General features: G+C 39.4%; 1 protein-coding gene across 4 annotated transcripts in view; it reads left to right on the top strand.

Annotated features, from left to right (window-relative positions):
- HSPE1 (heat shock protein family E (Hsp10) member 1) overlaps positions 1-21,380 on the top strand; it is a 51,548-nt gene extending 30,168 nt beyond the window's left edge. For all 4 annotated transcript variants that reach the window (XM_032755070.2, XM_032755067.2, XM_032755065.2 and 1 more), the window contains 6 exons: positions 6,043-6,143; positions 10,923-10,965; positions 11,160-11,246; positions 18,798-18,877; positions 20,739-20,850; positions 20,977-21,380. In XM_032755070.2, coding sequence (XP_032610961.1) covers positions 6,043-6,143; positions 10,923-10,965; positions 11,160-11,246; positions 18,798-18,877; positions 20,739-20,850; positions 20,977-21,108 — 555 coding nt within the window. In that variant the 3' untranslated portion in view covers positions 21,109-21,380. The remainder of the gene's footprint in view (positions 1-6,042; positions 6,144-10,922; positions 10,966-11,159; positions 11,247-18,797; positions 18,878-20,738; positions 20,851-20,976) is intronic.
- Positions 21,381-25,099: the final 3,719 nt, after the last annotated feature.

The raw sequence follows: 25,099 nt of genomic DNA, 5'->3' as shown, positions 1-25,099 counted from the left end.
CCACTCCCAGCTAATTTTTGTGTTTTTAGTACAGAAAGGGTTTCACCATGTTGGCCAAGCTGGTCTTGAACTCTTGACTTGCCTGCCTCAGCCTCACAGAGTACTGGGATTACAGACATGAGCCACTGCGCCCAGCTGATCTTCATTTCTAAGTAATATTTTTGTTGGATATAGAATTCTGGCTTGACAACTCTTTCAGCACATTTTTATTTTTATTTTATTTATTTACTTATTTTTTTGAGACGGAGTCTCGCTCTATATCCCAGACTGGAGTACAGTGGTGTGATCTTGGCTCACTGCAACCTCCATCTCCTGGGTTCAGGCGATTCTTCTGCCTCAGCCTCCCCAGTACTGGGACTACAGGTGCATGCTGCCACAGCTGCCTCATTTTTCTATTTTTAGTAGAGACTGCGTTTTGCCATATTGGCCAGGCTGGTCTTGAACTCCTGACCTCAAGTGATCCATCCACCTCAGCCTCCCAAAGTTCTGGGATTATAGGTGTGAGCCACTGTGCCCGGCCTTATTTTATTTATTTATTTTGAGATGGAGTTTTGCTCTGTCACCCAGGCTGGAGTGCTGTGGCGCAATCTCGTCTCACTCCAACCTCTGCCTCCAGATTCAAGCCATTCTCCTGCCTCAGCCTCCAGAGTAGCTGGGATTACAGGTGCACACCACCACACCCAGCTAATTTCTGTACATTTAGTACAGATGGGGTTTCACCATGTTGGCCAGAATGGTCTCGATCTCTTGACCTCGTGATCTGCCCGCCTCAGCCTCCCAAATTGCTGGGATTACAGGCGTGAACCACCCCACCTGGCCTCCGGCCTATTTTCATTTTTATTTATTTATTTTTGAGATGGTTTCTCACTCTGTCTCCCAGGCTGGAGTGCAGTGGCGCGATCTTGGCTCACTGCAACCCCCACTCCCTGGGTTCAAGCGATTCTCCTCCGTCAGCCTCCCTAGTAGCTGGGATAACAGGCGCCTGCCACCGTGCACGGCTAATTTTTGTATTTTTAGTAGAGACGGGGTTTCACCTTCTTGGCCAGGCTGGTCTTGAACTCCTGACCTCGGGATCCACCCTCCTTGGCCTCCCAAAGTGCTGGGATTACAGGTGTGAGCCACCATGCCTGGACTCTATTTTTATTTTTTTTTTGAGACAGAGTCTCACTCTGTTGGCAGGCTGGAGTGCAGTGGTACGATCATAGCTTACTGCAGCCTTAAACTCCTGGCTTAAGAGATCTTCTCACCTCAGCTTTCTGAATAGCTATGACTACAGAAGCACACCACCCCTGGCTGACTTTTTTTTTTTTGTAGAGACGTGGTCTCGCTATGTTGCCTAGGCTGGTCTTGAACTCTTGGCCTCAAGCAGTCCTCCTGCCTCAGCCTAAGTTTTTCAGCACTTTAAAAATGTTTTGCCATTTTGCTTCCATGGTTTCTGATGAGAAAGAATCTGTCATTCAAATTCTTCTGGCTTCTTTAGTGGTGTTTTTTTCTTTGTTCTGTTTTTTTTTTGAGACAGGGTCTCACTCTGTCATTCCAGGCTGGTGTACAGTGGACTTCTTAGGCTCAAGCAATCCTTCTAACTCAGCCTCTCAAGTAGCTGGGACTACAGGCACGCGCCACCATGCCTGGCTAATTTTTATGTTTTGTAGAGATGAGGTCTTACTGTGTTGCCCAAGCTGGTCTCTAACTCCTGAGCTTGAGTGATCCTCCTGCCTTGGTCTTCCAAAGTGCTGGGATACAGACCTGAGCTACCACACCTGGACTTATCTTTAGGTTTTAGCCATTTGATTATGATGTGTCTGGTTGTAGATTTCTTTGGGTTTATCTTGTTTGATGTGCACTCAGCTTTTTAAAAATTGTGGCAATATATATGAGACATAAAATTTATCATTTTTGCTATTTTAAAGTGTACAGTTCTGTGGCATTAAGTACATTCCCATTGTGCAACCATCACCACCATCCGTGTCCAGAACTTTTTCATCTTCCCCAACTGAAATTCTATACGTATTAAACGGTAACTCCCTATTCCCCTTTTTTTTCTCAGCCTACTCAGCTTCCTGAATTTGCAAGCTTATGTCTTTTTACAAACTTGGAAACTTTTCAGCATTATTTCTTCAAGTACCTTTTTTTTTTGAGACGGAGTCTTGCTCTGTCGCCCAGGCTGGAGTGCAGTGGCATGATCTCGGCTCACTGCAACCTCTGCTTCCCGAGTTCAAGCGATTCTCCTGCCTCAGCCTCCATGCGCCACCATGCCCGGCTAATTTTTGTATTTTTATTAGAGATGGGGTTTTACCCTATTGGCCAGGCTGGTCTCGAACTCCTGACCTCGTGATCCACCTGCCTCGGCCTCCCAAAGTGCTAGGATTATAGGCGGGAGCCACCTTGTCCAGTCTTCTTAGCTCATTTTTAAAAAATGATAGTTGCCTCCATTGCATGAAAGTGTGGAGGACTCATTATAGAAAACAAAATGACTTTTTTTTTGAGATAGAGTCTCACTCCCAGGTTGGAGTGCAGTAGCGTGTGATTGCTGCTCAGAGCAACCTCCACCTCCCAGGTTCAAGTGATTCTCTTGCCTCAGTCTCCCAGTAGCTGAGATTACAGGCGTGTGCTACCATGCCCGGCCAGTTTTTGTATTTTTAGTAGAGACGGTGTTTCGCCATGTTGGCCAGGCTGGTCTTGAACTCTTGACCTCAGGTGATCTGCCCGCCTCTGCCTCCCAAAGTGCTGGGATTATAGGGGTGAGCCATTGTGACTGGCCAAAATGGCATTTTTATTTCTAGGTTAAGGATTTCTTTTTTGCTTTATATAAATTGGTATCAATAAAAGGATTCTAGATTTCTTCAAGATTGACAGCTTGTAACTCCACTTAACAAAATTTAGTAATTATATAAGTAAAGTCAGTTTCTAAATATACAGTTAAATAATTAAAATTGGGCTGGGCCCAGTGGTTCATGCCTGTAATTCCAGTACTTTGGGAGGCTGAGGTGGGAGAATTGCTTGAGCCCAGGAGTTCAAAACTAGCTTAAGCAGTCTTGAATTAGCCTAGGCAGTCTTGAATTAGCCAGGTGTTGTGGGCGCTTGCCTGTAATCCCAGCTACTTGGGAGGCTGAAGCAGGAGAATTGCTTGAACCCAGGAGGCAGAGGTTGCAGTGAGCTGTGATAGTGCCACTGCACTCTAGCCTGGGCGACAGAACGAAACTCTATCTAAAAAAATAAATAAATAAATAAAAGTCTCTGTGTTCAGGGACTCACTATATGAAGGAGACACATGAAAGTAAGTGCTAGTAAGTTGTGCTATTAAGTGTGAAATAAATGCTGCTAAGAGTTCTAGCCATAGAAGACTGGGTGTAGTGGCTCACGCCTGTAATCCCAGCACGTTGGGAAGCTGAGGCAGGTGGATCACTTGAGGTCAGGACTTCAAGACCAGCCTGACCAACATGGTAAAACTCCGTCTCTACTAAAAATACAAAAATTAGCTGGGCATGGTGGCACATGCCTATAATCCCAGCTACTCGGAAGGCTGAGACAACAGGATCACTTGAACCCGGAAGGCAGAGGTTGTAGTGAGCTGAGATTGCGCCACTACACTGCAGCCTGGGCGACAGAGTGAGACTCTATCTCAAAAACAAAAACAAAGCTCTATCCATAGAAGATGTAGTGGGAACAGGAAAGACAAAACTGAATAGACAGATTGCTAATATATACAAATTACAAATGTGGCGGGAAATCGGATGGAGTTCTGTGAGGATTCAAATAATCAGGGAGTGCTTGAGTGTATTGGGGGAATGAGAGATTTGGACAGAATTGTGATGTGGAATTTGAGGTGGCCTTTGGAGAAGGTATACAATTTAGCTGTATCTCCTCAAGGAGAGAGAGAATCAAAACTTAGAAACATTATGATGAGATAAAAAAAAATCAGGGAGAGTGGTTTCAATAGTAATTAAAGAGTCATTAAAAAGTGTTTGAGGCCGGGTACAGTGGCTCATGCCTGTAATCCCAGCACTTCGGGAGGCCGAGGCGGGTGGATCAGCTGAGGTCAGGAGTTTGAGACCAGCCTTACTAACATGGTGAAACCCCATCTCTACAAAAAATACAAAAATTAGCCGGGCGTGGTGGCGGGTGCTTGTATTCCCAGTACTCGGGAGGCTGAGGCAGGAGAATCGCTTGAACCCGAGAGGCAGAGGTCACAGTGAGCCAAGACCAAGCCATTGCACTCCAGCCTGGGCAACAAGAATAAAACTCCTAAAAAAAAAAAAAATAAAGTATTTGATCCCTTTCCCTGTCATCATGGTATGTGCGCGTGACTCTGTTCTTTGCCGTGCCTTCCCACAAGACTTTAAGACTTTTAGAATCAAGTGATTCCTGGCCAAGAAACAAAAGCAAAATCGTCCCATTCCCCAGTGGATTCAGATGAAAACTGAGTAATAAAATCAGGTAAAACTCTAAGAGGAGACATTGGAAAATAACCAAGCTGGGTCTAGAAGGAATTTTATGTGAGATGGCACGCATATTTAATATTGTATCAAGGTCACTATCATGTCACCATATCAAGCTGAAAATGTCACCATCATCTGGACAGTTGGACATGCTGTATTGGAGCAATGGTTTTTGTTTTGGTTTCTATGCTCTGCAGTAGGCTGGTTCAGTACTAAATATGTGAGACCTTTTGTTTGGGAAAAAAAGTTTTTGAGTAAGCAAGTGATATTCAAGAAAGATTGTCTGAAGTAGGCAAAATTGATTGGCTCAAGAAGGCCTTATAGTTAGTAAGTTTTTGTAACCACCCTTCTAATCTACTCTAACCTATTTAGACTTTGGAATATCAAAAAGATTGCATAAAGCATTACAGAGATCTGAACTTTAAATTTTTATGTTATTACATTTTAAAAATTGAAAGTGACCCTTCCTTGCCTTTTTTTTTTAAACTTAGTTTTGTCTGTTAGGCATTTAAAACAACTTTTATTGGATCTAATGAACATACCATACAAATCCCTATACAGTTAGAGTGATTATATTCACAGGGTTGCACAGCCATCACTACAGTCTAATATTATAACATTTTTGTTGTTGTTTTGTTTTTGAGATAGAGTCTCGTTCTGTCGCCCAGGCTGGAGTGCAGTGGCATGATCTCGGTTCACTGCAACCTCTGCCTCCCGGGTTCAAGCGATTCTCTTGCCTCAGCCTCCAGAGTAGCTGGGACTACAGGTGTGTGCCACCACGCCCGGCTAATTTTTTGTATTTTTAGTAGAGATGGAGTTTCACTATATTAGCCAGGATGGTCTCGATTTCCTGACCTCGTGATCTGCCCACCTTGGCCTCCCAAAGTGCTGGGATTACAGGCATGAGCCCCCACGCCCAGCCTTTGAGAACATTTTTATCCTTCCTGAAAGGAAACCTCATCCCCATTAGCAGCCATCTTCAGTCTCCTCTGCCTTCCTCTCTGCCCTCAAGCCCTACACCAGTACAAATCTATTTCCTGTCTCAATAGATTTTCTTACTCTAGACACTTCATATAAACCAAATCACAATATGTACCATAGTTATATTTACATTGCCTATGGTGAAATCCTGTATCTACAAAATAATGGAAAGTTAGCCCGGTGTGATAGCGTGTGCCTGTAGTCCCAGCTCCTCAGGAGGCTGAGGTGGGAGGATTGCTTGAGCCCAGAAGGTGGATATTGCAGTGATCTGAGATTGTGCCACTGTACTCCAGCCTGGGTGATGCAGTGAGACCCTGTGTCAAAAAAAAAAAAAGAAGAAGAAATTATGGTTTGCAATTTTGATCCAAGTTCCAGTCCTGACAAATACAATATCTGCATTTATGTAGTAGATTCTATCCAAATGAAGTTGAATTGAAGGATAAATAAGGGTAACCTACTTTTTTCTGAGTTACTGATTATGATTCTATACTTGGTTTCCTATTTAGTGTATAACCCAAGTTGAACCACAAGAACAGTTATATATTAACAAATTATATGTACTTAACATAAGATTTACCAGGTGATATAATTTAATTAACTATAAGAACTTCTTTGTTTTTAGTATATTCAACAGAACATAAGAGCAGATTGTTCCAATATTGACAAAATTCTTGAACCACCTGAAGGCCAAGATGAAGGTGTGTGGAAGTATGAACATTTAAGGTAGGTCCTTCTGTTATATCAAAATACTAATAGTACCTCTCACAAAACCAGCTTTCATATTAATGATAATTATGAATTGTAAAATTTACTATGTAACTGCAGACTAAGAAGCCAAATTTTAAAGCTTTGGCATTTTCAGTGTCACAAGGTTCTCAGCTTTCTTCACTGGTTGTTTCCAGATCAAATTATGCTGCACAGTCACTCATTTTGAAAGGTGGTTTCAGAGTTGATAATTTGGACCTGCCTCTGCACCTCTCTACTTTTCTTTTCTTTTCTTTTTTTTTTTTTTTGAGATGGGGTCTCACTCTTTCCCATGTTGGAGTGCAGTGGTGCAATCACTGCTTACTGTGCCTCTACCTCCCAGGCTCAAGTGATCCTCCCACTTCAGCTTCCAGAGTAGCTGGGACTACAGGTGTGTGCCAGCATGCCTCACTAATTTTTTAATTTTTTGTAGAGACAGGATCTGATTATGTTGCCCAGGCTAGTCTCAAACTCCTGGATTCAAGCAATCTTCCTACTTTGTCCTCCCAAAGTATTGAGCCACCCTTTCTACATTTATTCATTTGGGCCTTATTATCCCTGCCTTTTTTTTTTTTTTTGAAACAGGGTCTTGATCTCTTGTCTAGGCTGGAGTGCAGTGGTGCAATCTTGGTGCATTGCAGCCTCTGTCTCCCATGCTGAAGCAATCCTCCCACCTCAGCCTCCTGAGTAGCTAGGACTACTAGTGCATGCCACTAAGCCTGGCTAGTTTTTTGTATTTTCTGTAGAGACAGGGTTTCACCATGTTGCCTAGGCTGGTCTCAAACTCCGGGGCTTAAGCAATCCACGCACCTTGGCCTCCCACAGTGCTGGGATTACCACCATGCCAGCCTGGGTTTTATTCTTATTTCATGGTTTTCCTTAATTGTATCTCTTAACCACTAATATAGTATTTCCATTTCCCCATTTATGCATAACTTTGTGTCATCTTTTGTCTTTTTTTTTTTGAGACAGAGTCTTGCTCTGTTGCCTAGGCTGGAGTACCGTGGTGTGATCCCGGCTCACCACAGCCTCTGCCTCCCGAGTTCAAGTGATTCTTCTGCCTCAGCCTTCCGAGTAGCTGGGACTACAGGTGCAGCCATGCCCAGCTAATTTTTGTATTTTTAGTAGAGACGGGGTTTCACTATGTTGGCCAGGCTGGTCTCGAACTCCTGACCTCATGATCTGCCCGCCTCAGCCTCCCAAAGTGCTGGGATTACAGGTGTGAGCCACCGTGCCCAACTTGTCTTTTTTTTTTTTCCTTTGTTTCTGTAGAGATGGAGTCTCACTGTGTTGCCCAAGCTGGTCCTGAAATCCTGGGCTCAAGTGATCCTCCCATCTCGGCCTGCCAAAGCGCTGGGATTATACAGGCAAGAGCCACTGCACTTGGCCACTTTATGTTTTTGTAGAGGATTACTTGTAGTTCCTAGTCTAGGCTTGGTATCTGATAAGTTACCTGTAAATTATTGCAAACTTCCAGTCTTCTCTTTGGTAAATAGAGATTAATTGTAATCCTGAAGTAAGGAGTTTTGGTGCTTTTTATAATGCCCTTTGAATGAAAAAATTGATAACTAGTGGATAGGTGGAGATAACATTAGAAGTAGATATATTCTGGCCGGGCGCGGTGGCTCACGCTTGTAATCCCAGCACTTTGGGAGGCCGAGGCGGGCGGATCACGAGGTCAGGAGATCGAGACCACGGTGAAACCCCGTCTCTACTAAAAATACAAAAAATTAGCTGGGCGTGGTGGCGGGCGCCTGTAGTCCCAGCTACTCGGAGAGGCTGAGGCAGGAGAATGGCGCAAACCCAGGGGGCGGAGCTTGCAGTGAGCCGAGATTGCGCCACTGCACTCCAGCCTGGGCGACAAAGCGAGACTCCGTCTCACAAAAAAAAAAAAAAAGAAGTAGATATATTCTGAAGTTACTAGGTGTTTCTTGAAATTATAAATTTTCCAGTGCAAATGGGAGCTGGGATGAGTTGACAGATTATTAATAAATATAGAGAATGCAGTATGTGTTCATTGGGGCTTATTATTTGTAAGTTGATTTTTAGATAAGTAGAGTAGAAATACGACTTTTCCTGAATAAATTAGACCATGTTTCCTGTGTTTTGTGCCTCAACTTGTAGACAAGGCACTTTTTAAAAATATTTACTTTTTGATGCTGCATGCTTCTTTAGATATGGCTAAGACATTGTGTCGTGTCATAACAGTTCAGCAATTTCAGGATGCTAAGACTTCTTTGTACCCTTTGCCGGTTTTTAGACAAATTACTTGACTATTTTCTAACTTTTTTATATATCTGAATGCACAATAATTGAAAGTATGAAGCTGTAGATATTTTCCCATTTTTACAACCGAAGACAGAGAACACTTTAGTGTAGTACATCCTTTGCTTTATTTTTATTAGCCTTGAAAATAACTGCTTTCTTAAGTTTTTTTTCTTGAGACAACAGTCTTGAGTCTTGCTTTGTCACCAGGCTGGAGTGCAGTGGTGTGATCTCGGCTCATTGCAACCTCTGCCACACAGGTTCAAGCGATTCTCCTGCCTCAGCCTCCCAAGTAGCTGGGACTACAGGCGCACGCCACCATGCCCAGCTAATTTTTGTATTTTTAGTAAAGATGAGGTTTCACCATGTTGGTCAGGATGGTCTTGATCTCCTAACCTCACGATCTGCCCACCTTGGCCTCCCAAAGTGCTGGGATTACAGGCGTGTGCCACCACGCTTGGCCGTTTTTTCCATTACAAGCATGATTCCTAACAAGTAAGGGCTGATTTTAGTGTTACAAGGTTTTTTTTTTTTCAGGTCTAAGAAAACATTTACCTCTCTAACTTATTCTATGAAACATTATATAAAACATTACATGAAATATTTCTCACAAGTATTTCATTTGTTCTGGTGCTATTTTTACTTTTGTTATTTTTTTCTACTAGCCACTTTTTGGTCTGGGTTGTATATTAACTATCATGTATATATTCTTTTATCTCTTTATTGTGTACATTTTATTAGTTGACCAGGAAGTTTTTTTTTTTTTTTTTTTGCACACATCCTTTATTGATTTGAGGCTGTATACTTGCCATTTTTAGTTAATGCAGTTGATTATATAATGATGTTAATTTGGATTGGGTCATGACTTCAGTCAAATCTCCCACTAGCTCATATTGAGTCTTAATGATTAGGAAAAGATACTCCTTTATGTCAGGATACATGCGTGGTGACTGGAATGTAGGCTGGATTCCAGCTCTGGTTGGTCTCTTCAGCTGCACAACTGTGTACATGTTAGCCCTGTATTAAATTAACTTGAAGCTGTAAGTTTTGCATTATTTGCCACAGATTATACCCACAGCACTGCTGAATCGACTTAATTTTGCTTTTGGCTGTAAAAGGGTTGGATAAGAAACTTACCACAACCAGTCTTTATTACCACTTAGTGGAAAACAACTAAAAAACACATAACATGCAGCCTGCTTGATAGGGGGACAGTAGAGGGTGATACGGTGATTTAGAAATAATGTTATTTTTGTAATCTAAGGACAGCATTATTAGGCATCTGGAAAGGAAATGCAGTTACAAACAACTGAAAATTTGACCCTTGCCTTTTTGTTTTCTTCTGTTACAATGTGCAGTAAGTAAGTAAATGAAGTTTTTCCTACCAAATTTGTTCACATATATCCTGGTTTTTTTCTTTTTTGGGGGGATTTTTTTTTTTTTTTGTCTTCTGATTATGTAGGTGTTAGCTTTGCATTGTTTTGGGAACCAAAATGATTCAGTTTTTCTGATGGGGAAACATAGTATTGATTTATCTAACTTGATACATTGAACTAAATATTAATAGGTAGGGCTTTTGGAGGGAACACGTTCAGTGTTTTGACAGCTGTAAAACTATCTTGTGACATAGAAGATTGTCTTTTTATCAAATAGCTGTCTAAAACTGATGGCCTCAGTGCAATTGTAATGTAATTTTTTTTTTTTTTTTTTTTTTTTTTTGAGATGGAGCCTTACTCTGTTGCCCAGGCTGGAGTGCAGTAGTGTGATCTTGGCTCACTGCAACCGCTGACTCCCAGGTTCAAACAATTCTCCCTCCTCAGCCTCCCGAATAGCTGAGATTACAGGCACCCGCTATTATGCCCGGCTAATTTTTGTATTTTTGTGGAGATGGAGTTTCAGCATTTTGGCCAGGATGGTCTTGAACTCCTGACCTCAGGTGATTCGCCTGCCTCGGCCTCCCAAAGTGTTGGGATTACAGGCCTGAGCCCCTGCGCCCTGCTGTAATTTCTTTGTATGTTTCTATGTACCAACATTTTATTACCCTCCAGTTGCTGAATTTTTCTACAATTTGGAAATTTTCTCATACGCATATATAGCTCCTGTGAACATCTTTATGCATTTATTTGCATGCAGATCTGATTATTTCATTACAATAGATTCTTAGAAGAATGACTTAGTCAAAAAGTATACACTTCCTAAAAGTCTTGGTAAATATTTCCAAATTACTTCCCTGAAAAATTGTACTAATTTCTAGTATATAAGAGAATGATCAGCTTACTTAACTCTGGTATTGAATGTTATGAGGGTTATTGGTTTTCTATTTTTAATCTGTAAGCCTTTAGAAGAAATGTGTCATTGTCAGTTTAGGTGGTTTTGAGAATGGTAATGAGGGAGGAGGGATGATACTGATGGGATTCTCTTTTTGCAGCTAATATTCTAAAAATTGCTGTGGAGAATAGATACGACTTTTTATTTATGTATTTGCATTTTCAGGCAGTTCTGCCTTGAGCTAAATGGACTTGCTGTCAAACTTCAGGTAATATTTTCTTTAAGTCAAAGTTATAATTGAAAGTTCTGATTTCTTTCTCTGTTTTTATAACTTAATGTGCTTACAAAAATGTATCCAAATTTCTAACTTTCTTCTAGAATTTATTAGGAAATATAGTAACCTAAATGATAAGCTTTTTCACTATTATTTTACATATTAAGAAATATAATTATTTTTAACAGAGCGAATGCCATCCAGATACTTGCACTCAAATGACAGCAACTGAACAATGGATTTTTCTTTGTGCAGCTCATAAAACTCCAAAAGAGGTGAGGATTTATGAAATAGAGTCATAAAATTATTATAGCCTAAATCTGTCTCAAGACAATGTTAGATAAGTTTTTAGGGTTTTTAGTTCACTGTTTATTTTGCTATTTCGAGTTGCTTGTTGTGAGGTTATTACTGCAGTGCTATTTTAGGATTTCTTATGATAAGCATCATTTTTCATAATTGGGCAATTACATGGGCTGGAACTCACTTCATGATCCACTGGCTATTACAGATTAACATCTGTCACATGGTGCTGATATCTACTGTGTAATGATTGAGATACACCTATTTAGGCTTTTGTTCAGATTATTTCTTTTGATAGGAAGAACTATTGATTACTCTGATGCCTAGTTTAAGTAGAAATGTTACTTGAGCTTTTAAATATTCATGATGTTTTTCTACTTATTTAGTTTTTGCCAAGGTAAGACTATAGGCAGTAGCAGTTTTTTGTTTTGCTTTTTTTTTTTTTTTTGAGATGGATTCTTACTCTGTTGTCCAGGCTGGAGTGCAGTGGTGTGATCTCGGTTCACTGCAGCCTCTGTCTCCGGATTCAGGAGATTCTCATACATCACCCTCCGAAGTGGCTGAGATTACAGGCATGTGCTATCATGCCGGGCTAATTTTTATATTTTTAGTAGAGATGGGGTTTTGCTATATTGGCAAGCCTGGTCTCAAACTCCTGACCTCAAGTAATCTGCCCACCTCAGTCTCCCAAAGTGCTGGGATTACAGATGTGAACCACTGTGCCTGGCCTACTGTACTTTTTCTTACTTATTTATTAATTTTTTACTTTTTCTTATTTAAAAATTTCTTCATATCATCTGATACCCAGTGTACTTTTCCTTAGTTGTCTCAAAAATGGTCTTTACATCTGAGTTGTTTAAACTATGCATTGCTTTTCCCTTAATCTGTATTTCCATTTAATCTGTTATAATTACTTTTTACTTGACACTGACTCATTGGGAATATTGGGTTAGGCCAATTCCGTAGAGTCATAGACCTTGAAGTGGTCATTATATTGATAGACTTCTAAGGCTTGAAGACAAGTGAGGCCCTAGTTGCAAAATCAGTATCTGATGTTTTTTGTTTCAAAAAGGACAAATGCTCCAAAATAAGGAGTATTTGATACCTAAGAGAATAGTACTTATTTGGAAGACTGGTTTCATTCAGGATGTTACATTTTTGTGTTAATTAATTGAAGCAGTATTAAGATTGTATCTGTCTACATCTGGGAAAATCCACATAGTGGTTTCATTGATAATTCACTGAAGTTGGCTACTTAACGTAGTGAATGATGTGATTATTGCAATTAGGAAACTGAATCAAGAAGGCTGAATCAAGGCTAGTTTTGTTTTGGCAAATAGTAATGATGTATTATTCTTTCTTTAGAGTGGAAGTGATATCCAGTTTGTGATGTGTTATGACTCTTAAATATACTGTTATTCTTGTATCCACTTCTTTCTTGATTAATATTAAATGACAGGATAGTCATTAGCATTAAGACCTGTAAATTGAGTCTTAGAATTGCAGCATTGCTTGCTGAAGTCCAGATCTGTTGAACTGGCCATGTTTGTCAAGGGAGGGTGATAGTAGGATTTCCAAGTGGTAGTTACATTGAATGGAGTTACTATAAAAATACAAACAGAACAATTTGAAAGGACACTTTCTGAACTCTTTTTGAATAACGGCTTAGTCAGGAAACTATAGGAACTGACAAACTAAGCTAAGAAAATTGCTCTCATGGATTAAAATCACTAGGAAGATTCTGAAGTGGGAGAAGCAGAATACTTAGCACCAATAATCATTTATTCAGTATCCTTGAGAATTAAAGAGAAGCATTCAGCATATAGAGTAAATTATACAAATAGTGCTTCTAGGTGACAAACATTATACTGTCTACAAGCCCTCACAGTCACATGCTGATTGTGATCACTTACAGTAGCATTATGATTATATATTTGGAAAAACATAATATATAAAAATTTGTAAACACCATTAAATAGTATTTTGTAACCTGCTATATTTTGCCATCTTTTTGCTGTTATAACTGTTACAGAGTAGGAATAGTTACCTGAGAATTAATTGGGGGAAGGTGAAGGGAAGGCAGCTAAAACAAGGCAAAATGTCATCCAAATTAAAAATTCAGAAACCAGTTAAAGGTCTAAAGATACAGTGATATGGTAACCCATGAGCCACATGTAGCTGTGTAGCACTTGAAATGTGGGTAGTCAAAATTGAAATATGCTGTAAACACAAAATAAATACTGGATTTCGAAGACAGTAACGCCTGTAATCCCAGCACTTTGGGAGGCCAAGGCAGGTGGGTCACCTGAGGTCAGGAGTTCAAGACCAGCCTAGCCAACATGGTGAAACCCCATCTCTACTAAAAATACAAAAAATTAGCTGAGTGTGATGGGTGTGCACATGTAGTCCCAGCTATTTGGGAGGCTGAGGTGGGAGAATCACCTGAGCCCAAGGACTCAAGGTTGAAGTAAGCAAAGATCACACTACTACATTCCAGCCTATGTGACAGAGAGAGACCATGTCTCAAAAAAAGATTCAGAAATGGCCAGTAAGCACATGAAAAGATGCTCAACATTAGTTATTAAGGCAGATCTCAAAACCACAGATAGTTGGTGCGAGGGTTGTGCGTTATTGTTAAACTGATTAACATTGTCTCCTCCACAACCATGCTTGATTAGAAAAAACAAAACACTGTGAGAATGGAGAAACAAAATGTAGCATAGACATACAATGAAATATTATAAAACCATGAAAGGGAATGAAGTTCTGATACATTCTACAACATAGATGAACCTTTAAAATCCAGTATGTATTATGTGGAGTGAAACAAGTCAGATGCAAAAGGACAGATACTGTAACATTCCACTTATCTAGAGTGAATAAATTCATACAGACATTCGAAGGTAGGTAGAAGCTGCCAAAGGATGGGAGGTATGGGAAGTTAGTGCTTAAAGGTAATAGACTTTTTTTTTCTTTTTTTTGAGACAGAGTCTTGCTCTGTTGCCCAGGCTGGAGTTCAGTGGCGCGATCTCGGCTCACTGCAACCGCCGCTTCCCAGGTTCAGGTGATTCTCCTGTCTCAGCTTCCCAAGTAGCTGGGATTACAGGCATGTGCCACCTCGCCTGACTAATTTTTGTATTTTTAGTAGAGACACGGTTTCACCCTATTGGCCAGGCTGGTCTCGAACTCCTGAGCTCATGTGATCCGCCCACCTCAGCCTCCTAAAGTGCTGGGATTATAGATGTGAGCCACCGCGCCCAGCCGAGTTTCTTTCTTTTTTTTTTTTTTTTTAAGAGACAAGAGTTTCGCTCTGTCACACAGGCTAGAGTGCAGTGGCACAATCTTGCCTCACTGTAGCCCCCACCTCCCAGGTTCAAGCAGTTCTCTGCCTCAGCCTTCTGAGTAGCTGGGACAACAGGCGTGCACCACCATGCCCGGCTAATTTTTGTATTTTTAGTAGAGACGGAGTTTCACCATGTTGACCAGTTTGGTCTCAAAACTCCTGGCCTCAAGTGATCCACCTGCCTTGGTCTCCCAGTGTGCTGGGATTATAGGCATGAGCCACCATGCCTGGCCATAATAGTTTCTGTTTGAGAGTTGGAAACAGTGGTGATGGTTGCACAATATTGTAAATTAATGCCACTAAATTGTACATTTAAAATAGTCAAAATAGCTCTCTGGGCGCGGTGGCTCACGCCTGTAATCCCAGCACTTGGGGAGGCCGAGGCGGGCGGATCATGAGGTCAGGAGATCAAGACCATCCCGGCTAACACGGTGAAACCCCGTCTCTACTAAAAATACAAAAAATTACCCGGGCGTTGTGGCGTGTGCTTGTAGTCTCAGCTACTTGAGAGGCTGAGGCAGGAGAATGGCGTGAACCCTGGAGACGGAGCTTGCACTGAGTAGAGATCACACCACTGCACTCCAGCCTGGGCAACAGAGTGAGACTCCGTCTCAAAAAAACAAGGGTCAAAATGGAAAAATTTGTGTTGTATATATTTTACTACAATTTTTTAAAATGTTAAGAAAAAAGCACCAAAACCCCAAATGGCATATACTTTCACACCCACTATAATGGCTAAAATAGAAAAGATAGACAGTAGCAAGTGCTGGCTGGGATGTGAAGTGGAACCCCTAAACGTTGGTGATGGGATTGTAAAATGCTTCAGCTATTTTGAAAAACAGTTTGGAAGTTCCTTAAAATGGTAAGCATAGAGTTGCATATGACCCAGGAATTCCACTCCTTGATATGTAGTTCCCCCAAAATGAAAATATTTATCTGCACAAAGACCTTGTACATGAATATTCACAGTCACATTATTTATGATAGCCGAAAAATGGAAACAACCAAATATCCATCAACTGATGAATGAATAAACAAAATGTGTTACAGCCATCTCTCAGTATCCTCAGAGAATTGGTCCCAGGACCCCCATGAATACCAAAACCACAGATACCAAAGTCTCTTATATAAAATGGCATAGTATTTGCATATGACCTGTGCACATCCTCCTATATACTTTAAATCATCTCTAGATTACATACAATACTGAATACAATATAAATGCTATGTAAATAGTTGTTATACTGTATTTCTTAATTTGTATTATTTTTTATTGTTATGGGGTTTTAAAATGTAGTCTTGATCTGTGATTGATTGAATCTGCAGATGCAAAGTGCTGACTGTGTATGCATACAGTGGAATAATATTCAGCCATGAAAAGGAATGAAGTCTTAAAGGGAGAAGAAACATACAGTACAGCATTTTGTATATATTAAAAACATTAAAGGCTAAAAAGTTTTGAATTTTAAAAAAAGGAATGAAGTACTGATTCATACTACACCATGGATAAGCCTTGAAAACATAATAGAAGCCAGACACAAAATGCCACTTATTATATTATTTCATTTTAATGAAATATCCAGAATAGGCAAATCCTGTAAAACAGAAATTAGGTTAGTTGTTGCTTAGGGCTGGGGGAAGGAGAGAATGGGAAGTGACTGCTAATTGGTTCAAGGTTTCTTTTTGGGATGCTGAAATGTTCTGAAATTTAGTGGTAATGGTTGCAGAATTTTGTGAATATACTAGAAACTACTGAATTTTTAAGAGTAAATTTTAGTTGTATCAATTATATCTTAAAAGTCAAAAAGTAGGCCATTAATTTTATATCAATTACCTGCTGAAATGGTATTATTTTGGATATAATGGGTCAAACTACAATATTAAAATTAATTTCACCTCTTTCACATTACCTTTTTATTTTTTATTTATTTTTATTTTTATTTTTGAGATGGAGTCTCACATTCTTGCTCAGGCTGGAGTGCAGTGGCGCGATCTCGGCTCACTGCAAGCTCGGCCTTCCGGGTTCTTGCCATTCTCCTGCCTCAGCCTCCTGAGTAGCTGGGACTACAGGTGCCTGCCGTGGCGCCCGGCTAATTTTTTGTATTTTTAGTAGAGACGGGGTTTCACCGCGTTAGCCAGGATGGTCTTGATCTCCTGACCTCATGATCCGCCCACCTCGGCCTCCCAAAATGCTGGAATTATAGGCGTGAGCCACTGCGCCCGGCCTCACATTACCTTTTTAATGTATCTCTTAGAAAGTTAGTTAATTAATTTTTTGAGACGAAATCTTACCCTGTTATCCAGGCTGGAATGCAAGTGGCCTGATCTTGGCTTACCTCCCTTGACCTCCCGTGCTCAAGCAATCCTCCTGCCTCAGCCTTCTTGGTAGCTGGGACTACAGTCATAGTGCCACCATGTCTGGCTAATTTTTCAAATTTTTTGTAGAGATAGGGCATCTCCCTGTGTTGCCTAGGCTGGTCTTGAACTCCTGGACTCAAGTGATCTTCCCACTTTGGCCTCTCAAAGTGCTGGAATTACAGGTGTGAGCCACCACATTGGGCCTAGAAAATTTAAAATTAAATATATGTCTTGCATTATACAGTTGACCCTTGAACAACTCCGGGATTGGGATCCCAACCCTCTGTGCAGCTGAAAATCTGAGTATAACTTTTGACTCCCCCAAAACTTAAGTACTAATAGCTTACTGTTGACTGGAAGCCTTACTGATAACAGTCAGTTAACACACATTTTGTATGTTCTGTGTATTATATAGTGTATTGCAATGAAGTAAGCTAGAGAAAAGAAAATGTTATTCAGAAAATCATAAGGGGCTGGGCATGATGGCTCATGCCTGTAAACCCAGCACTTTGGGAGGCTGAGATGGGAGGATCGCTTGAGGCCAGTTCGAGACCAGCCTGGTCAACATATTGAGACCTTCTTTCTTTTTTTAAAGAAAATCATAAGGAAGAGAAAATATATTTGCCATTCATTATAAAGGTCTTGCTTGTTGTGTTCATGTCATTGAGTAGGCTGAGGAGAAAGAGAAAGAAGTGGGGTTGGTCTTGCTGTCGCTGGGAAAATCTGAGCATAAGTGGATTTACGCAGTTCAAACCTGTGTTGTTCAAGGGTCTGCTGTATTTCTGTTGATGATTCTGGTTTAAAGGTTGTAAAACTGTCCCATGGTATACCCAAATGACAAATATGAGAAATACAGTTACTTGGGATATTTGCTTTTGACCAACTCATCTGTGGTCATATATCTGGAGAAAGGTAGTTTTTTTCAATAAATATTGCTCATGGTACTGTTTTTGGCAATGACTGCACTAATCAGAAATTCCTATGGATATATTGTTAGAAAAATACTTCTTTTTTGTTAGATAATTTTTTAGTGCCACGGCACTAAGCCATATTTAGTAGTTACTAAACTGTATTTCTAAGTGACAGCTTCAGTCTCAAACTTGAAAAATAACCTAATTACTGGGTAGAGTCTTTGAGCTAGAGTCATTGTTACTCCTTCCTCTAGTTGTTTTTTCCTTCTGGTTGACTCTCTGGTTTGTTTCTAGACTGCTTTCCCCTTGCTGTTGCTCCCTATCTGCCCTCAGGAGGACTGGATGAGGACAATTACTTTGCAGTTTTATTTTTCCTTTAATAAATTTACTGAGTTGCCATGAGGCAGTGTTTCATTGTTTCTTTTTTTCGTTGTTTCTGATGAATGGAACAGAATAAGTCAGATTTGTTAAAATATAAGGAAACTTTGATATTTCATGTTAAAATTCAAAGGTGATTTGGGAGAAAGTTCTTTAGAGGGCTGCTAGATTGACTAAATAGAGTGCTAGGGACATAATAAGGAATATTGTTTAGGATATAAGAAGGCATCCCTGGAGATACCAGAGATAAATCAGGATTCTTCTTATCTGTAATTGTTGTTTTCTTGTAAGTACGATGTTGGGAATAAAAATGGGAGACTGGTTTATGTATCATCTAGAATTGTGATCTGGTTCAAGGGGATAATAAACCTTACTTATTAATATAACATTATATTTTACAAGCATTCGGAAATTGTAAGGAACTTTTTTCTTAGAACATGCTCATGTCTTTGGAATAAGGTATACCTATATAATTAATATATCTAACCTAAGAGAGAGCTCTTTGTTGATGCATTTCTATATTCTTTCTTTTGTAGTGTCCTGCTATAGACTATACTAGACACACACTTGATGGTGCTGCATGTCTTCTGAATAGCAATAAATATTTTCCCAGCAGGTAACTGAAACTTTTAAACATAGTGTTAAACATTTTAATTTATAAGATTGGTATTTTAGGAGGGAGGGGGGAGGGATAGTATTAGGAGATATACCTAATGCTAAATGATGAGTTAATGGGTGCAGCACACCAACATGGCACATGTATACATATGTAACAAACCTGCACGTTGTGCACATGTACCCTAAAACTTAAAGTATAATAATAATAAAATAAATTGGTATTTTAAAAGTAAAATTAGGTTGCTCGTTAATGCGTTTTTGTATTTTTTTTTTTTTAGCTGTTATATTTTGGCTTGTTTATTCGAGTTTTGAAATTAGGACTGTGGTTAAACAGCAGGACTTGGCTGTCAAAGCTCGAGGCCAGTTCAGTCTAAGGCTAGTACTTGTTCATATATGTCATTCTGCAGAGCTCTCCCTCTCATGCTTTAGAGTTGGGATATGTATATACTTGCTCACTTGAATCTCTATGATAGTTAGACTCGACCTCCCTTTATGTAGTATGCCTAAAGAGCAGACATTCCGGCTGGGCGCAGTGGCTCATGTGTGTAATCCCAGCCCTTTGGGAGGCTGAGGCGGGCGGATCACCTGAGATCAGGAGTTCAAGACCAGCCTGACCAACGTGTAGAAACCTCTTCTCTACTAAAAATACAAAATGATCGGGCGTGGTGATGAGTGCCTATAATCCCAGCTACTTGGGAGGCTGAGGCAGGAGAATCGCTTGAACCCAGAAGGCGGAGGTTGTGGTGAGCCGAGATCGCACCATCGCACTCCAGCCTGGGCAACAAGAGCGAAACTCTGTCTCAAAAAAAAAAAAGAGAGCAGACTTTCCTAAGTTGAATTATTTGTTTTTGAAGGATTCCTTATCCTTGCTCATTGATTTTTAAGATCTGAGAAGTCCGTACATGTAATATATTATCGGTGAAGTTTGTGACTGCCTTTTATTTTATTAAGGTATTTGTTACCAGGTGGATAGATTTGGAGATTCCCCCCGCCAAATATGATTAGCTTCAAAGAGCTCATATAAAATATGTTAAGAAAAATACTGACTTTTGGCCTTAATATTCTATGTATACATATTTTTAAAAAGGATATCAGAAATATGCAGACAATTTCAATTTTAAAAGAACAATTTTAATTTCTCTCTCTCTTTTTTTCTTTTTATATATGGAGTCTTGCTCAACCAGGCTGGAGTGCAGTGGCGCAATCTCAGCTCACTGTAACCTCTGCCTCCCAGGCTCAAGTGATTCTCCTGCCTCAGCCTCATGAGTTGCTGGGATTACAGGTGCCTGCCACCACGCCTGGCTAATTTTTGTATTTTTTAGTAGAGACGGGGTTTCACCATGTTGGCCAGGCTGGTTTCGAACTCCTGACCTCAGGTGATCCACCTGCCTCGGCCTCTGAAAGTCCTGGGATTACAGGCATGAGCCACCACACCCGGCCTTAATTTCTAAAAAAAAAAAAAAAAAAAAAAAGGAAAGAATAACCTAGTTCTGTAAAATAAAACAATAATTCCTTTCAGGAGTTTTCAATCGCCTCTAGTGGACAACGTATTAATGTTGGAAATAGATGTTTTAGTAAATTTTGAAATGTCAGGGATTTATTCTAACTGCATTAAACTTTTACAAAGTTTCAAAACTATAATGCTGAATTTAACTTAGGCCCTGTGATTAGGTAGAAAGAACACTGGCCCAGAACTGAGGAGCAGGGGCTCCAGGCATTTACTTGCAGTGTGACCTTGGAGTAGTCACTTATTTTCCCTAGGTGTCAGTGTCTACACTTGTAAGCTGAGAAAACTGATCTATATTGTTCCTAAGATTCTATCCAGTTCTAAGAATCTATGGTTTCTTTTCTACTTCTAGGGTTAGCATAAAGGAATCATCTGTAGCGAAACTAGGATCAGTATGCCGTAGGATTTACAGAATATTTTCACATGCTTATTTTCATCATCGGCAGATATTTGATGAATATGAAGTAAGTGTATTTCACTAATTATCTTGATACATTCTTATCAGCATAACAGTAATATATTGATGTTATTTCTAGACTTTTAGTTTGGGATAGTGAATTAAAATAACATTTTTGTCTTCCTCTCTACAGAATGAAACATTTTTGTGTCATCGGTTTACTAAATTTGTGATGAAATACAATTTGATGTCCAAGGATAACCTGATTGTACCAATTTTAGAAGAGGAAGTACAGAATTCAGTTTCTGGGGAAAGTGAAGCATGAAGGGAATCATATGGAAAAATGTACTGATCATATAATTAACATTAATTATGTACTGTATATATCATTTTAGACACATCAATCATGTATCCGTATTATAGCTTCTTTGTTTAGTATAGGTTTTTGTATGCTGGGTTTGCCTTTTAAAATGGGAAATACTTTTTAAGTTATTCATAAGCTGTATATTCACCAGTGTGGCACTCATGGTTTTTAAATAAGATTAGTATTATCTGTTTATAATGCCTGTTAATAAAAGAATTTACAGTTTGGTAAAATTGCTGCTAAACAATCATTGGATCACAATCCTCATCAGACAAACCCATCTGTAAAAAAAATGAGGGAGAGCTTGAGGTTTCACACAAGCCATTTACTAAAGAGGTAGAAATGTTTTCCATTGGTTTTACCTTGAGTTTAGATATCCTAAAAAATTCTGTAGTACATAGTTTTGTCTTACCTGTTAACTTTCCCCAGTTGAGATGAAAGTGTTTTAAAATTGTTTATAGTTTTTGATATGCATATATAATTATGTGTATATCTAAATACAAATGCAAATGAAGCATTAGTAATACTTAAATAATTTTGCTGTGCTACATAAAGTGTAACATACTTGGAAAGGATTTACCTTTCTGCAACAATGGACTGGTACAGGATGATCACAATGGTAAGGCACATAAATTATGTTCCCACTGGAAACCTGCCCTGTCCACCCCTTCTCATTTCCCTTAACCTTATCCTCAAACTACTTTAGCTGAGAAGCTTTTCACCAGACTGAGTTAGTGATGGCTTATGCCTATTTATATTTGTATTAATTGCTTACAGATTATACCTCATATTAGCAATTACATTACACTACAAGAAAATGTATTTGCATAGGCTCTTGCTTATCTTTGTTTCGCAAAATTGTTCTACTTAGAAAACAGTCCTTAAAATAGTTTGACTCCTCCTGTTAGTAATATTAATCTTTGATTTAACCAGCTAGGCAGCATTAAATAGAATTGAAGAAATACTGTAGTATTTATTTTACACCCCCTCTCCCACGAAGTTTATGTTTGAATTACATGCACGTGTGAGATTATTTGCAATAATTCATAGGTTCCAAGGGTGTTGATGAATAGTCATACATTTTTTTGGACTTTGTTATAATTCATTGTGGTAAGAATGCAGATTTAACAATCTTATAATCTATTGAATGCCATTTTTGATAAAGCACTGGAGGTCTTATTGCCAAACTGATTGTAATGAGGCACTAAGAGTGAAAACATTGTACATGTTGTGAAGAAAGTATTTAAATCCAACTTTTGAACAGATTTAACAAACATGAGGAACTTTTTTATTTAAAAGGATAATTTTGAAATGAAGATGAAAATGTATTCATCTTGTTTTTTCAAATTTAAGGGAATAATTTATACCATCTTTTGAGACAAGAATGTACAGCAAAAATAAGGGGAACAGTAGTATACTGAGAGTGTGTGTATATATAGTGTATGCCTTTCCAAGCTTGTCAGTCTTTTTGGCTTTGAACAGTGCCCACCAGCTACAGTCATTACTGTTCCCCAACCCACAACTATCTTTTAAGAAGTCTTAGTTCACAGTGAAAGGAATGTTGACTTTGAAATTATGGATTTATATTAATGGCACTATAAACCAATGGTAATGGTAATTTTTAAACTTGCTAAATATTGAGAGACTAAACTACTAAGTTAATAAATTATATATAGCAGTGTAGCTGTTCTCTCTAGATGGTGTCTCACAATGGGTTTCTGTTGCTTGACTATTTTCTTAGTGAATATTTATACTAAGGTAGTGACTGAGATTTGGTGATCTGGCTGAGTATTTTGAAACACATTTTGAATAATATGGCTTAGTGTTAACGGGGACTTAAATATGATTTTTTTTCTTACTCATTTCACCTTCCCTGTACTGTATGTTTGGAATTGATCATAAAACATCTCCAAAAGAAAATAATCAGTTTGTAGTCTTGCTTTTGTATTCATGTTGATGATGTTACTAATATTCATTGCACTGTGAAGTTGATTCACTATACTAGGTAAGACCTAAGTGAAATGGTTCCTGTTTTTCCTTAATACTGTTTTCAGAATTTTGAAAATGTACTTATATGTACATAAATACTACTAAAAAATTAATAAGCCTGGCAAACCATTGATTTATAAAAGTAAGTGTTCTAAGGGGAAAAAGACAGTTCTGTGTGATAAGGAAGTTAGGCTCCACTTTTTGTTTGAATTACCCTATGTATATCCAAAGGTAAACTTAGGCTTTTCTTTCCAAAAGATCATATAGTCAATTCATTCTTTTTCTCCTATCACATCTGGGAAAGTAGCTAACTTTTAATTATTTATGTTCCCATAAGTAACACTTCTTTTGTGTGTATACATTTCCTTTTCTCTGACTTGAGATGTCAAATTTGGATTTCTAGAACAGTTTCTCAGTTAAATTCTTGATGACTTAACAACTTTTTTTTTTTTGAGACGGAGTCTCGCTCTGTCGCCCAGGCTGGAGTGCTGTGGCGCAATCTCGGCTCACTGCAAGCTCCGCCTCCCGGGTTCACGCCATTCTCCTGCCTCAGCCTCTCCGAGTAGCTGGGACTACAGGCGCCCGCCACTACGCCTGGCTAATTTTTTTGTATTTTTAGTAGAGATGGGGTTTCACCGTGGTCTCGATCTCCTGACCTCGTGATCCGCTCGCCTCGGCCTCCCAAAGTGCTGGGATTACAAGCGTGAGCCACCGCGCCCGGCCGATGACTTAACAACTTTTACTCTCAGAATACAATTAGAAATCCTTGGCCAGGCACAGGGGCTCACTCTTGTAATCCCAGCACTTTGGGAGGCCAAGGCAGACAGATCACCTGAGGTTAGGAGTTCGAGACCAGCCTGACCAACATGGAGAAACCCTGTCTCTACTAAAAATAAAAAAATCAGGAGGCTGAGGCAGGAGAATCACTTGAACCCGGGAGGTGGAGGTTGCGGTGAGCTGAGATCGCGCCATTGCACTCCAGCCTGGGTAATGAGCAAAACTCTGTCTCAAAAACTCCGTCTCAAAAAAAAAAAAAAATCCTTGATTACATTGTTAGTAAGGACTGTGTTACGATTATAAACACATTTATTCGTTGGTGTCAAATTCACTGTAATCGTAGAACTAAGTTTTTTATGTTAATACTTTGCCCTACTGTCTATATGATGACATCTTTTTTGAGCAGCTAAATTTTAAATTGTATATACTTTATTTTGTGAATACTTCTTGAATGTGGTAAAGGTTTCTTTGTGTAGTTCTTCCATGCTATGCAAATATTTTAGTAAAAGTAGTTGATTTTTATTTCTTCAGGCATCTCATTGTTAACTAAACAGACAATACACATGGACTGGGTGTAGTGGCTCACGTCTGTAATCCCAGCCCTTTGGAGGCCAAGGTGGGCAGATCATTTGAGGCCACGAGTTTGAGACCAGCCTGGCCAACATGGTGAAACCCCATCTCTACTAAAAAAATACAAAAATTAGCCAGGTGTGGTGATGCATGCCTGTAATCCCATCTGCATGGGAGGCTGAGGCAGAAGAATAGCTTGAACCTGGGAGGTGGAGGTTGCAGTGAGCCAAGATTGCACCACTGCACTCCAGCCTGGGTGACAGAGTAAGACTTCGTCTCAAAAAAAAAAAAAAAAAGACAAACATATTTGTGCAATATGCTTAGCAGTTTATTTGAGATGATAAAAACACTTAAATCTGTTTTCCTGAAAAAATATGCATTATTAGTATAGAGTACACTATGAAACTGGAAAGCTACGAAGTGAATCCTCTAGAGGGTTAGATTACCTGTCTAATAATAGGTTTATTGTGGAGCCTTATTCTTCATTTGTATGACTTTTCTGCTACCTTTTTTTTTTAGGCGGAGTCTCGTTCTGTCACTCAGGCTGGAGTATAGTGGCGCAGTGTCGGCTCGTTGCAACCTCTGCCTCCCGGGTTCAAGTGATTCTGCTGCCTCA

The sequence above is a fragment of the Hylobates moloch genome, unplaced genomic scaffold, assembly GCF_009828535.3.
Source record: "Hylobates moloch isolate HMO894 unplaced genomic scaffold, HMol_V3 SCAFFOLD_1, whole genome shotgun sequence".
Lineage (NCBI taxonomy): Eukaryota > Metazoa > Chordata > Mammalia > Primates > Hylobatidae > Hylobates > Hylobates moloch.
This window is presented reverse-complemented; position numbering and strand designations above follow the sequence as displayed.